General features: G+C 37.6%; 2 protein-coding genes across 3 annotated transcripts; both read left to right on the forward strand.

Moving 5' to 3' along the window:
• The first annotated feature begins 289 nt into the window (after nt 1-289).
• Nucleotides 290-5,606, forward strand: LOC147284820 (MLO-like protein 4). Of its 2 annotated transcripts, none has more exons than XM_086243150.1 (15): nt 290-665; nt 1,051-1,108; nt 1,209-1,432; nt 1,788-1,904; nt 1,989-2,058; nt 2,179-2,285; nt 2,898-2,972; nt 3,365-3,450; nt 3,579-3,628; nt 4,166-4,206; nt 4,314-4,484; nt 4,585-4,620; nt 4,749-4,816; nt 4,895-4,955; nt 5,070-5,606. In XM_086243150.1, the coding sequence occupies exons 1-15, from the start codon at nt 546-548 to the stop codon at nt 5,448-5,450; spliced, it is 1,665 nt and encodes a 554-aa protein (XP_086099276.1). In that variant the 5' UTR covers nt 290-545; the 3' UTR covers nt 5,451-5,606. The 2 variants fall into 2 exon arrangements, with proteins under 2 accessions (XP_086099276.1, XP_086099277.1); XM_086243151.1 differs by having other exon boundaries at nt 294-665; nt 1,998-2,058.
• A 1,719-nt stretch (nt 5,607-7,325) lies between these two features.
• On the forward strand, nt 7,326-13,597 carry LOC147284821 (26S proteasome non-ATPase regulatory subunit 4 homolog). The gene is made up of 10 exons (XM_086243152.1): nt 7,326-7,462; nt 7,579-7,692; nt 8,079-8,184; nt 10,463-10,577; nt 10,662-10,871; nt 11,344-11,656; nt 11,929-12,052; nt 12,429-12,532; nt 12,634-12,702; nt 13,295-13,597. Exons 1-10 carry the CDS (start codon nt 7,451-7,453, stop codon nt 13,343-13,345), a joined length of 1,218 nt encoding a protein of 405 aa, XP_086099278.1. The 5' UTR covers nt 7,326-7,450; the 3' UTR covers nt 13,346-13,597.
• The last annotated feature ends 1,979 nt before the right edge of the window (nt 13,598-15,576 follow it).

The following is a 15,576-nucleotide window of genomic DNA, read 5'->3' on the forward strand; positions in this document are numbered from 1 at the left end:
TTTGAGAAAGATTTAAATATCAGATATTATCCTCTTATCTTATTTTGTCTCGGAATCAAGACCTTATGTTATTAATGGTTGAAATTAATTAAGATAATATGCTACTGGTATACACATTAGGCTTAGTCAATTCATCTTTGCACGATAGAAAAGTTCAACATGAAAGACAGAGAGACACGTTCAATTTCCCAGAGATACTGCCAGTCAAAAGAAATATTAAAAAAAACATGTCAGTTAGTGGGACCCATTTCAGGGCCATCCATGCATGTTCCTTAAATTTTCTGCTGGTAGGGTACTAGGGTGATAGGGTCTCAGTTTTTGGGCGCTCAGAAAAACCCACCATCTAAATAGGGAAGTTTTTGTCAATAGGAGCCATTAATGGTTTGCAATGAGCTCTACACCTCAGAATCAGCCAAAGTCAACAACCGGGTCATAATTCTCTTAATGTGGATGTTCTGATGCATCAGACAGCAACAGAAGAAGCAGAACTTGTTCAAGGGCTTCTGGCCCTTCTGGGTTTGTATGTATTAGTCTATTAGAGAAAAATGGAGGAGAGGAAAGGTCGATCCTTGGCTGAAACCCCCACATGGACGGTTGCTATTGTTATCACTGTCATAGTTGCTCTTGGGTTCTTCTTTCATGTCTCTTTGCAACGGTTTGGAAAGGTACAAGTAATTAGTGTCAGTCAGTTTGTCGAGTCTTGTAGTTCTAGTGGTTAAGAGTATTTAGCCTTACACTCAAAGTGCAAGTTCGAACTCCATTCTTCCCAATATCATCTGATAAAGAAAATCTTGAATGTTTGACTTGTTTTGGTGTTTTGCATTCCTCTTATGTTAATTGGTATATTGAACCTTGAATTTTTATTGATATGCCTCTTTACACCGAGTTTTCGAGTTCGAATTCCCTTTTTCCCAATATCCTTTGATAAAAAAAAAAAATAAAAAAAAAAAGCTTGAATGTTTGACACTGTTTTGGTGTTTGCATTCCTCTTATATTAATTGGTTTATTGAATCTTGGATTTTGATTGATATGCCTCTTCTTTTCTGATAGTGGCTAGGTAAGACTAAAATGAAGTCTCTACTTGCTGCTCTGGAGAAGATCAAAGAAGGTGAGGAAATATTGGGTTTCCGGATATGTATGTTTTGTTTCATTTGCTTAATAATTGTTCTTAGGATTTCATCATTTGGCTGTTCATATTCTTCAAGCAGAGCTCATGCTTTTTGGGCTCATGTCGTTGCTGATGGGTCACTGGATTATTTTTGTGGCCAAGATTTGTGTTAAATCCACGGGCTTGAGCACCCGATTGGTTCCATGTGCATTGGAGAAGGACTTCCATTCAGTAGAACATATACTTGTTTCTAGTCTGGATTATTTGAACAAGTCAGTTTCCAGAGTGCAAGTGGATGCTGAGTTTCATGAATATTGTCCTAAGGTAGTTTTACTTGCTCATGCTTTGATGGAAAATGAGCTATTATTGATGCATTCATCATGCATTAGCCTGTAGTTTTTTCTCTAGTGAAAGCATCTGCTAATTCCAATAATAAGTCTTGATTATTGAATACAATTTTCTTTTGCTTTGGGAATTTTGTTGATACAATTATGATTCTGATGGCCTCAATAGAAAGCATAGTTGCAAGGTCCATATAACAAAATAATAACCTCTTTTCAAAAAAGGAAATTGGAACCGGTAATAATAAGAGATTATGAAGAAACTATGTGATTATTTCCATTGATATACGGTCAATGAATCTGAAAGGTTGTTTCATATTTTTTTATATGTTCATCAGGGTCATGAATCTTTTGCTTCCTATGAAAGTCTTGAACAGCTTCATCGTTTAATATTTGTGCTTGGGATGACCCATGTTTTCTACAACTTTGCTGCCATTGTCCTGGCCTTGATTAAGGTAAATATATCTCATCATCAAACGAAGTCTCTAATGCTTCCTGCATGGGGTCCTATTTATAGAAAACTAAGTGCGCTATTTTAGTTAATGCAGATTTATAGCTGGAGAGCATGGGAAAATGAAGCCAAAGCTTTGGCAATTCAGACCTTACAAGGTGAAAAACTGTTGGTATTGATTTCTGAATTGTCCATCAATTGTTTACCAGATGTTACTTTGGATGCCTTGCAAATTATTGATCTCCTGCATGTCTGTAATTTCAATTTCCTGTATCCAGATACCACACAAGCTAAATCAGAGACTAAAAGAATGAGGAGATTGTCTACCTTCATTTTTCACCACACGTCCCATCCATGGAGCCAGCACAGAGTTCTTGTTTGGCTGGTATGCTCACATCCTCTGTCTCTTTTTTTAGCAATAATTATGCTCTAAATCTTGCACCTTTCCCTAGTTTACATGCTAGATGGTGATTCTGTTTCATCATCTTGACCGAAAAATGCCTCTTTAATTATGTGCTTTCAATATTTCTACAATAGACAAATACCAACATAATTTAGTCACATCTAATTCAGAGGAATAAGCCAATGTAGAACTAGCTTGTACCTCTTCTGGTTAGCTCTAAATGCTAAAATCAATTTTCAGCATCATGAATTCATCTGTCAATGAGGACAACTAATTTACTGAAAGAAAGGGAAGATAAGGGCCTGAGGTTGCACATTTGATAATTTTTAAACCTCTATAGCTCTTCCGTCCACACTTGTATCACAATCTTGATAGATGCTACAATATTGCTGAAAACTAGCTAACCAGCCCTTCATTTAGATGTATTACAACAATCAATTTAATTAATGTCATTCTGTTCAGCTATTTACACAATTTATTGGTCCTATGTTAACTGCACTTTCTTAGTACTTGTATCTCTCAAAGAGTTGCTTTATCTGCTGCAATGATTTTAGTCTAACTTTTACCATAAACTTTGTGTACCACAATTTGCAGCTTTGTTTCACTCGCCAGTTCTGGAGTTCTATAAACCACTCTGATTACATGGCTTTGCGCTTCGGCTTCATCACTGTATGTTTTTTCTAGTCTAAACGGAAGTTCCACTACACATGCATCTCCTTTTTCTCTCTTTGTACGATTCTAGCTTTTCAAGGAGATCTATTTTTCATCCTTCTTTAGTATATATGGTAGTTATATTCTTATCTGCATAATCCTTCACTTGGTGAGCTAATGCTGGAGAATGACCTCAATGATAGCACCTGATAGCTTATCATACTCCTTCACTTTTGTATGATTAAATATGTTTTAGCAAAATGTCATGTCCTCAAACCATAGTTTGCTTTATGTTCTTATTTGTTTCCATCTTATTTAGTCAATTCACAGTGCAAAAGAATGTGGCAGTAAAGATCCTGGGACTAGCTTTGCATTCCTGACTCTGCTGTGTTTCCCCCTCCTTAATGTAGACTCATGAACTTCCTTTGTCATATGATTTCCATAATTATATGATTCGGAGCATGGAGGAAGAATTTTGCGATATTGTTGGTATCAGGTATTACTTTTACTCTTCGATCTTCTTGGATTCTTCTAGTTCTCTTCATTTCAACAGAGATTTTAGTGAATCTTGGGGTTTTTCTACAGATAATCAATATGATAACAATTTTTGGGCTTCTTTTGCAGTTTGCCTCTTTGGATATACGCCATATGTTGCCTTATTCTTGACTTTCATGGTAAGTTTCTGTTAGTTCTGAAAAGCTTATACAAGTGCTTAAATATAGTCTCAAAGGATAACAGTTAACTCCCAAATTTAACTTATTGATTGAGCTGTCAAGATGTTCTAAGCCTATGATTTGAGTGAACCACCTTAAAATTGTTGTTAACAAAGACCAATTCAATGAAGTTCTATGGAAATCAAATGCATTTATTTTGAGCTTGTTTGGACATCACAGTAAAATTGAATGGATTCATTTGGACGTATACATTCGTCATGATGAAAGCTATATCACCACAATGCTAATATAGTATCACTTCAGTCCTTGACCAAAAGGGATGCTGCTGTGACTGTAATTTATTGACCTTGTTATGATAGCAGCCATATTATGTATAGCCTTTTTCATGCTGATGGATGTTTAGTAAAGTAGTATATAGTAGCATGAAGATAACAACATTGAATAATATTAATGTAGTGAACATTCCCTGAAAAGTTTCTATCTTTTAGTAATTGTGAAGTTAATCTTACAGCATTATCTGTGTTGCTAACATTTCAGGAAGCGAAATTTACTTCTGGCTTTCCTTCCTTCCAGCTATTGTAAGTCATCCATGTTTCATCTCCTTAAGCTTCTCGAAGTTCATCGTCTTTCAAAGTAACACAATATAATTTTTTATCCTTTCATCCTTTCTTGACTTGCACATCAGTTGATCCTGCTTATCGGTACTAAACTGCATCGAGTGGTGGTAAAGTTGGCTGTTGAAATCCATGATGAATGTCCATCTATGGAAAATCGTCAGTTTCATCTAAGGGATGAGCTCTTTTGGTTTAAGAAGCCCTGGCTTCTTTTGCGTTTGATACAACTGATATCCTTCCAGGCGAGTGCATCAGTAACATACTAACATCCATTTTTCAATTTTTAATTTTAAAATGATCTCTTTCAACTCCCCTTATCTCTAATTAGCATTTCTTGTTCAGAATGCTTTAGAGATGGCAACTTTTATCTGGTCCCTGGTATGAACCTAATCACTTGTTGAGAAAAAATTAAATAAATGCCTGCATAAAAGAACTGTTTCCACATTTTTTAAATAGTTAACCTTTACTAGGTACTTATGATGCTTATTTCAACTTTTTGTTTCCAGTGGGAAATTAAGGAACCTTCATGTTTCATGGACAACCATACTTTCCTTGTGATCCGCTTAACATTCGGGTATTTTCCATTATCCGATGTCAAAAATGTGGTACAATATCAAAGATATAAACTGTCATGACTTATTCATCACTGCAGGGTTGCCTCCCAGTTCTGGTGTAGCTTTATTACATTCCCACTCTATGTTATCATCACACAGGTTCTGCTTCTTCTTTTTTTTTTTTTTCCCTTAGTTTACTACATTTGGATGTGAACGAACTCATGCCCTATTTTAATCCTAGTCCTTTTTCCCACACTGGTTATGTGGATGCAGATGGGTTCGAGGTTCAAGAAATCTGTAATTTCCAAAAATGTAAGAGAATCACTATCTGGATGGAAAAGGAGAGTGAAGGCCAGACAGAGTACTTCAGCCACTACCGCACTCCTGAGTGAAACATCGACAAGATCCTCAGATTCTGTGGATGACATGCGCAAAGATGATAGTTCTTCCTCAAACAGCATTGAGAGAAGCTCCTTCAGGATCCAAAATACATCTTTCCCACATCTACAGACCAATGTGCAGGAGGATCAAAGTCACCAAAGTGATGAGAAGTTTGAATCTCCACTCTCTTCTATTCAGCTTTATGACATTTACAGTGAAGGCGGCAAGGATGATTACCATGATGATGATGATAGTATTGATGAAAAGAGGTGACTTGTGTGTCCATCCACCACCTTAAGCTTTTCTTGGAGTATCAATAGAGAGTACTAGAGAGCAACTGATTGTATTTTCTTTTTGTTCCTTGGTCTGAGAGAGTAAGTGCTTGTATACACTGAGTTTAGAATAAAATTTACATGTTGCATTTGGTTAGTACACTGTCTTAAATACTAAGGATTTGAAACACATACTCACAATAGACTAGGATAAATAATTAAATAGTATCCTGACTCCTCCTTCCAATATGAAGAGGTCTCTTTTCAGTTGAAATTGTGATGTGTAGCCATCTTGCCCAGTAGTTGAAGCATATCAAGATCAACTGCTAGTACCATCCTGACAAGTTTTGGGTTACGTGGGGGTGAAAAATCCCTTCTAATACACATTTAGCATTATTTGGATTTGGGTATGGGCCTAAAACATCCATACTATGAAAATTAGGCTCAATCCGCCCCATGTCAAGAAAGTTAGGCCTTGAAGAGAGTCAGGGATATCTTGACGAAGACAAAGCCCACAATTGCCAAACATTATCAAACTCGAAAATAACTTACCTATTCCCCCTTAAGAGACCACCTGACATCCCCTCTCTTTCATTGGCTCTCTCTTTCTCTCTTTCTCTCTATATCTCTATCTCTGTGATACCACCCGTCCCTATCACAGGGACATGTAAGTTCTTCTCATCAAACTCCTATAAAATAGGAGCACCACGTCACCACTCCCCATTACCATCTTGCACTACCCAAATGGAAGATTATGCAGCAATGAGAGAACATAGAAGTATAGAACAACCGAAGCTTGGAGCATCAGACTCCACAACTCTATAAATACTGAAGATCACATCATTTCAAAGGATGTAATCACTCTGAATTACACGTGTACCAATTTTGAACTCTTGTTGACTTAGGCATTGGAGAGTTTTTGTAGGTACAACCCTCTCCGCTCTCATTGTTGGCGATCGAAGATGAAGTCCCACTTCTCAAAATCGTCATAAATAATCAATGTTGTCAAATATTCTTCTTGAGAGAAATTTGGCACCAACAGGTTAGGGAGAAAATCCTTCAATGCACTTGCTCATCGAGTACAAAATCTTAAAGTAGACTCCATATACATGAAATCCACCACAAACTACACATATTAGGTAAACCATATATTGTGGACCCGTGAGAAACTCAAACCTTTTGAAACATATCTTGAATCCACAACAAAAACTGTCATTTTTCTACATGATTTCTTGAGTAGTAAGCAATATTAATCCATCAACGGTGGATCAAATTTCAATCCTATTCCAACTTGTAATGCCATCACAATGATTTTTATGTATAACAAGCCACTTCCATTACGTTGTACATTGTATTATATGTGATGCCTTTCTTTTTTTGGCGTCTTGTATGTGATACTTCTTGTATGATAAGTAAAACACTATTATATAAAGATTCAAATTCAGATTCTACATGAAAAACAGAGAATTCAAATCCTAATATAAATTGGTATTCGTGATATGGTAAATTTATTCAGTCAAAAATTAACTTAGTTAATGATTTAGATTCATAGTCTAATGAGATAAAATTTTCCTATACAAATTTTACTTGTACTTTCACCGTTGTTGGTCCTAGTCCAATTATATTTGGATAGGCCCAACTAAGTATATGACAGGAGATAACTGGGCTTGGGTCTAACTTCCTGTTGGGCTTGCGGTCAATGCCCACTTTCAATAACTGCAAGTCTCTTTGGGCCGGACCAAGGACTCAAAGCTTACGCGGCAGCAATTCATTGGTGGTAGCAGGTTAACTCAGTGATCCCGATCGCAGCTGATTTCCTTAAAGGACCAAATTGCCAAACACAACTTATAATTAGCTAATTTAGCACTTAGCAGCAGCGCCCTCCTATGCAAGTAAAGTAAAGAGCTTTGTTTTTTAACTTTTTTCTTTCTCAGTTGTTTGTGACGAAGCATATATCAGTCTCTCTCGATCTTTCTTCTCTTCAATTCCCAACCTCCAATTATGGTGCTCGAGGTAAAATTTTCAAAAACCCTAATTTCAAATTCCCCAAAATCTTCATTATTTTCTGAAGTTAGGGTTTTTTGATCCGTTATTTTGTGTTTAATTGTTCCTTTTGTTTTTCTCGGCAGGCAACGATGATCTGCATTGATAATTCGGAATGGATGCGAAACGGTGATTACTCTCCTTCGAGGTTTCAAGCTCAGGCCGATGCCGTCAATCTTATTTGTGGAGCTAAAACCCAGGTATCTCTAATTTTTAACTCTTATTTGTTTCCGTTATTCATTGTTTGGTTGCTGGGAAAGTCCGCGAAAGGAAAGGAAAAGACTTTGGTTGTCATAGCTGGTTCACCTTAGCATAACTTTTGCATTCTTTGATTATCCATAATCTCCCACTTAACTTTGCTTCATTGGAATTATATACTTTTGGGGTTTGCGTTTCATTGATTGTGTTCTGGGTGCGTTGAGAGAGAGAGAGAGAGAGAGAGAGAGAGAGAGAGAGAGAGAGAGAGAGAGAGAGAGAGAGAGAGAGAGCTGTTTGTGGTTGGATTTTGGTTGTTTGAGATAATGATTGTCAGAGTTCCTTTTGATATGCAATTTAAAGTGAATTCATTTGGGTTTTTTGTTTACAGTCTAATCCGGAGAATACAGTTGGAGTTCTCACCATGGCGGGAAAAGGTGTTCGCGTTTTGGTTACTCCTACTAGCGATCTTGGCAAGATTTTAGCATGCATGCATGGTCAGTTCTTTACTTGCTTTGGCTTTAAATTTCCACAAACACACACACACACAAGAAAACACACAAGTTGTAGTGTTATTGAAGTTTGAGACTTGTTCGATGTGATGGAACTTTATCCAGTGAAATAATTAAGAACATAGAACCTATATTTAAGTCTCTTAACAAAAACAAATAATAATTTTAGGTAATGGAAGTTGAAATGTTTTATTGGTCTTCATTTAGGTTTGTGAATTGTGGCTCTAGTATCCAGCATTCCAGCTCAAGAATTTTCAAATAAGAGAAGCGCCTTCCAATTTATAAGCTGAAAGAAACTAAATAAATGCAAAACTTTGGGGGAGTGGGCATAATTCTTGGTGTTAGTGATGCAGGACAGAAGCATAGGCTGTTGTCCAGCTATAGTAATAGGGCAAAAACCATAGTAGAAAGGAAAATCCAGCAATAACAGTAGAAAAGAGCAAGAATAAAGCTATAGAATCAAAGTTGGAACGTAGATAGATGAGTTCTAGGGTTTAGGAACCCAAAAGAAGCTCTCAAGTCAGAAATCTCTGAATAACATTATGCCAAAACTATCTATTACAACCTAAGCCTTAAGCTTATATAGGGAAAGCATAAACCTAAGATAACTAGGAAAAGCATAAACCTAAACTAACTAGGAAAACATAAAGTAAAATTACCTTAAATGACCTAATGAAATAAGGAAACTAGACTCTAAATCCAGCTAGGAAATAAAAATTAAAAAGCTACTAAAAAAAAATAATAAGTCTTGGAACCCTAGGAGATGCTCCTGCATCAACTCCACCGGGTTGGGAAAAACTCGACTCCGGCGAGTAAGTCTTCACAACTTCTGCAGATAATCCAGATAAATTCTTCTTGAACTTATTGTCTTGAAATTGATTTCTTCCTTTCCAAACAAAGAGATATTTGGAATATTTAATCCTTCTTGAACAGTTAGCTTTATTGTCCATGATCAATCTTGCAGCGCATAATTTCTTCCCATTAATGTTCATCTGATTTACAAAATCAATCAGGTTCTTTGCAATCTTGAAGTTCATCGCATCAACTCCAATAAAATCAACATATTCAAAAGTAATATCTTCTGTAAGGCCTTGTGACATCAAAGTTATGGGATCTTCAACAATATCTTCAAGAATTTCTTGTACCATGTTATCTTCTAATTTGTATTGATCCTTTTCCTTGAATCCAACTTTTTCTCTACTCTCACCAAATTTTTTGACAAAAGTTTTCTCAATCCCCAAACAAAAATCATAACAAATTTCACAATTGTCTTTTAGACAACTATCAAATATTGGAGGAAGATCTAAATTCAAGAAACTATTATCTTTCAAGTCATCCAAAGTTTCAACAAATGGACTATCCGACTCATGAGAATCACCATAGACCTTATCACCATTTTCAGATTCAACGCCATCATAAGCGGAACCTGGATAATCAGAACCGACCACTTCTTCCACAAAACTTTCATCCTCAAGACTACCTTCCGGTATGTCCGAGGGGTTGCGTCCGCCTTCCGGAATCTCCATATGGGCTTTCGCACGTTCCTGTTGTCGGAGCGTTTCCACCACTCTTGACAGATCTTCGATCATGCGCCACATCTCTGCCATCTCTGTTTGTAGAGCTTGGTTTCCTTGTCCCCGGCCTCTACCACGTCCAGCCAATAGTGCAGAACTAGGGTTTGCAACCAGGGTTTGCTCTGATACCAATTGATGCAGGACAGAAGCATAGGCTGTTGTCCAGCTATAGTAATAGGGCAAAAACCATAGTAGAAAGGAAAATCCAGCAATAACAGTAGAAAAGAGCAAGAATAAAGCTATAGAATCAAAGTTGGAACGTAGATAGATGAGTTCTAGGGTTTAGGAACCCAAAAGAAGCTCTCAAATCAGAAATCTCTGAATAACATTATGCCAAAACTATCTATTACAACCTAAGCCTTAAGCTTATATAGGGAAAACATAAACCTAAGATAACTAGGAAAAGCATAAACCTAAACTAACTAGGAAAACATAAAGTAAAATTACCTTAAAAGACCTAATGAAATAAGGAAACTAGACTCTAAATCCAGCTAGGAAATAAAAATTAAAAAGCTACTAAAAAAAAATAATAAGTCTTGGAACCTAGGAGATGCTCCTGCATCAGTTAGTGATTCTGAAAGTACAACTAAACTATTCTTGACTATGTTCTCATTCCCATTGTTATTCACTCCTGTTTGTTGTACATATAGTGCATTAATTCATATTTTTGTCTCCTTTTGAAAATTTAGGTTTAGAAATAGGTGGTGAGATGAACCTGGCTGCTGGCATTCAGGTGGCTCAGTTGGCCCTTAAACATCGGCAGAATAAGAAACAACAACAAAGGATTATTGTGTTTTCTGGAAGGTTAATACTACAAGTCATGCTTGTCTTTTCATTTATTACTTTCTAGTTCTTACATACTCATCACTCCGACTTATGTGTTTTCAGTCCTGTCAAACATGAGAAAAAGTTTTTGGAGATGATTGGAAGGAAGTTAAAGAAGAACAGTGTAGCCCTTGATATCGTTAATTTTGGTGAAGAAGATGAGGAGAAGACAGAGAAGCTAGAAGCACTTCTTGCTGCAGTGAACAATAATGACACAAGCCATATTGTTCATGTTCCATCTGGTCCAAGTGCTCTGTCTGATGTACTTATAAGGTCAGTTTCGATTGCGTCCTCAATTTTGTTTTTGATGTATGAATTATTAGAAATTTGGGTAACTTTTACTTCCTTAGTTTCCCTTGCGCTTTAACTTTTGTCTCATATTAGCACCCAAATCTTTAAATTTTATACCTTTATGAGGAGACAATTTTGTTGCATCTTCATCAAAAAATAAATAAATAAATAAATTGTGTGTGTAGTAGTGTAGTCGGTCCAGATCTTAACTTTTGGTAATTTATTTTAACAAAAGTTGTCATGTGAGTAGCCCATCACCACTTAGTTATAGCCAAATTGGTTCAAAAGTTAGGATTTGAACCAACTAAAACATGATTGTTAAGGTAGGGGTTAAGTGTTACATTTTGAAATTCAAAGGCTAATATGAAATACCATGTACAGTTCATGGGGCATTAGTGAAATTTAGCCTTGGAAATTTTTTGTTTAAGCTACATTTCTCTTTCTCATGTGGCAGTACACCAATCTTCACCGGGGATGGGGAAGGTGGGAGTGGTTTTGCAGCAGCAGCAGCTGCTGCTGCAGCTGGTGGTGTCTCTGGTTTTGATTTTGGTGTAGATCCTAACTTGGATCCTGAGCTTGCCCTTGCGCTTAGAGTTTCAATGGAAGAGGAGAGAGCCAGACAAGAAGCAGCCGCTAAAAAGGCTGCTGAGGAGGCTTCCAAGCAGGAAAAAGGAGGTGAAGAGCAGTCTAGCTCACGAGATGCAACTATGACAGAGCGTGCCAGTGTTGGAACTTCTGAAGCTGGCAATAAGAGTAATGATTTCATGGTTGGTGTCATTCCTTACTTTCTTCTGCTTCTTTTTTTAATTTTTTTTATTTAAAGGATTTGTGTGGAGGGTGGGGGGGAAAGCGGGTGTATTATTACAAATAAATATGTTCTATTGTCCTGATAGAACATGTGGTTTTCTAGAAGCCATGAGTTCTTATGCATCCTTTTCTTGGGTTCTTTTAATTGTCTTTAATTCTTCCCTGTGTTTTATCATTAGCATGAAAGACAAACCAATATGTGCTATGTAAACTGACCATAAATTGACAACAGGATGATGAGAATGCTCTGCTACAGCAGGCCCTTGCAATGTCAATGGATGAACCTGCCTCCAGTCATGATACGCGAGACACAGATATGTCTGAGGCAGTTGGAGATGATCCAGAGCTGGCTCTAGGTGAGTTCTCATGTTCATTTGAACCATACTTCATTTATGTAGGGGTGCATAAGCAACAACCTTTGTGGCAATTTCTCAGCGATTGGACTAGATTTGGATTGAAGATTAAGGTGCTATGCAAGCTTTGTCCATTGATAAGATGTGTTGCTCACAAAACGAGTTGTGAATGCACCGTAGTGCTTATCATTTGGCTCTGACCACTTAATAATTTCCAGAAACCCTTCTGAGCATGTTATGGACGATTGAAGTACTTTAGCAAATTTAATTAGTATAGTATCCCCTGGTCATTCAGAAAGTTACCAATATCAAATTTTGACTGTTCTCTGAGTATGTATTCCAGTATTTGGCTTAAATTCCTGATATTTGGTGCTTGCAGCTCTTCAATTGTCTGTGCAGGAAGGTGCAAAAGATTCTGATAGCCAGAAAGATATGAGTAAATTGTTGGCTGACCAGTCTTTTGTCTCTTCCATCCTCGCCTCGGTATGTCTACAACATTCTCTTTTCCTTCCCTCAGAAGAGAAATGCAGCATAAAAGTATCTCCTCTAGCCTTCAACGACATAATTTTTAAATGTTTCTGCAGCTTCCAGGGGTTGACCCAAATGATCCTTCCGTTAAAGATTTGCTTGCTTCCATGCAAAACCAGTCAGAGGTGAGTTTATCAAACTTTGAGTAGGGTTTATGAGTAGAAGAAAATAGTGATAGACAGCATATGTTGAACTTATCTAGGCCTTAGGCTACTTTGTTATTTAAATTCTAAAATTTCTGAAACGGTGTGTGCTAGTTTTATGTGTTGTGCTGACTTGTTACCTGAGCGAAAATAGAATTTGGAAATGTATGCATTTGGCAGTTATTCATGTGCTATTGAACCTTAACTCATCATTAGCAGTGTTCTAAAATTATTTTTATTTTTAATTTTTTTTTCGGTTAAAGAGTACTAAATTTATTTTGAATAGGTCTTCCCTATCACTGTGGCAAGCACTTTTTGCACTCAGGAAAAAAAATACAAACTTTTGGGTTTATTCTTACTTGAAAATTGACTACATGCTTGTGTTTCTTTCAAGGAATTCCCTATCATAACATGAACATTTTCTGCCTTCACCATGTGGTTGCCTGAAATATACATGAACATTTTGGCTTACATAGCCACTGTTACCTGATTAATATTTTGGTGATACCAATAGTTTTGAATACGATATTATGCGTATTATTTTCTGATTATATTGGTTCTTTTCTGTTTTAAGCCTGAGAAGAAGAAAGAAGACAAGAAGGGACCAAATGAGGAGGAGAAATGATGCATGCCTGGATTGGGGGAACATAGAAGGGACTAAGAGGGACCGTGCCCCTGCAAACTTAAGAGAAAAAAAAAAAAAAACAATTTATGTGTTGTTGAACATATGTGTCACTTGTACAAATATTTTGTCTTCTCTTTAGTCTAAATTTGATTTCTCAGTTAATTAAATCAAATATCATCCAACTTAAACCTCACCACATCGTCTGGATACTTGTGTTCTTTATGGTTATGGTTATGCTTTTGTTTTTTGTCAGGAGTGGGTTATTTGTTTTTATTATTTTGTATATTGATTCTTGACTCAATTTTTGTATATAATTTCATCTTCTTTTTTTTGCATTTACCCTTGCAAGAAACTGCAACCAAACAGTCCTTCCTCTATCTATCCAGCTGGATATGGATCATTGTGTTAATGTTATGGATAAAGGGATGAAGAGTTGTTTAGTTGCAGTTTTTATAAGGGTAAATGTGGGGACCAAGAATCATGTTACAAAGTAGAATAATGCTAGGGATTCCAATATCAAATGTGGATCACAAATAATGTAGCAATATATGTGTCTCGTTAATAAATGAGTCCAAAAGTGATATATAGATATATGAAATACTGCCATATATACCTAAATAATCTCTCTTTTATTTGTATGATAAGGCATTATGTAAGGATGACAATCACAATGAGGTTAAGAAGGCAAACATATGCATGCATACAAAACGTTGGTGCTTGGGATATCAAACATGTAATGAAACAAGGATAAACCCCGCACATGTTGGCGATGGTCAAAGTAGTAGTCAAATATGCATGTCCCCAAATAAAACAAGAACAACGGCATTAGTTATTGGTTCATTTGGTTTTGGTATTTGTTGATGCTCAAAAATGGTAGAGCACTCAACGTCGAGTCAAACCATGTAGACCTGTTAACCTCCCACTGAGAGGATGCCACGTCGAAGTGGGGTAGGAACGGGTAGCTGGGCTTGACTAGTGAATAGTGGTGAAAACGTAATATCCGAAGCACTCTGCGCAAATACACAAAAGTGAGCGGGAAGAGCACCGGTGTGGTACCGGCCTAACCTCCTCCGACGCTCAAGTTAGTGTCAAGAGAATATCTGAGAAGAGTGAGTGAATAGTATAATAATGATTGAATCTCCTTTTTCTGACAAGAAAGTACCTCTTTTATAGTACTTTTGGAAGAGTGTCAACCAATCCGGTGATGACACGTGTCCCTTGTGACGTCTTGCATTGTAGGAGTGCCACGTGTCACCTGTTTCGAGGATCCGAATGAGTTGATACGGGTCGGAGCTTGGGAGACCGGAGCCTAGGAGGTCAGGGGTTAGGAGGCCGGAGCCTAGGAAGGGCTTAGTCTTTGGGCCTAGGAGGTCGGTGCCTAGGAGCCCAGGAGCCTAGCAAGGGCTTAGCCTTTGGGCCTAGGAAGACCTTTGCTTAGGCCTAAACGACATGATGTTAAGTCTTATGTGACTTGTCGTTATGTTGAGATGATCAGTGATACGAACAGAAGTCCCCCAAGTTTCCGAGCAAAAGATACTTCTTGGTTGGGAACTTTGTACACAAAGAAGTCCGAGCAGAACGACAAGTGACTACATACTTGTTCCTGCTTAAGATGCTCAAAAATGGTTGAGCACTCAACGTCGAGTCAAACCACATGGACTCGTTGACCTCCTTCTGAAAGGATGCCACGTCGAAGTGGGGTATGAACGAGTAGCTGGGCCTGACTAGTGAATAGTGGTGAAAACGTAATATCTGAAGCACCCTGCGCAAATACACAAAAGTGAGCGGGAAGGGCACCGGTGTGGTACCGGCCTACCCTCCTCCGACGCTCAAGTTAGTGTCAAGAGAATATCTGAGCAGAGTGAGTGAATAGTATAATAATGATTGAATCTCCTTTTTCTGACAAGAAAGTACCTCTTTTATAGTACTTTTGGAAGAGTGTCAACCAATCCGGTGATGACACGTGTCCCTTGTGACGTCTTGCATTGTAGGAGTGCCACGTGTCACCTGTTTCGGGGATCCAAATGAATTGATATGGGTCGGAGCTTGGGAGGCCGGAGCCTAGGAAGTCAGGGGTTAGGAGGCCGGAGCCTAGAAGCCCAGGAGCCTAGGAAAGACTTAGTCTTCGGGCCTAGGAGGTCGGTGCCTAGGAGGCCGGAGCCTAGGAAAGGCTTAGCCTTTGGGCCTAGGAAGACCTTTTCTTGGGTCCAAACGACATGATGCTAAGTCTT

This window comes from Dryas octopetala, chromosome 5 (genome assembly GCF_963921425.1).
Source record: "Dryas octopetala chromosome 5, drDryOcto1.1, whole genome shotgun sequence".
In the NCBI taxonomy this organism is placed as follows: Eukaryota; Viridiplantae; Streptophyta; class Magnoliopsida; order Rosales; family Rosaceae; genus Dryas; species Dryas octopetala.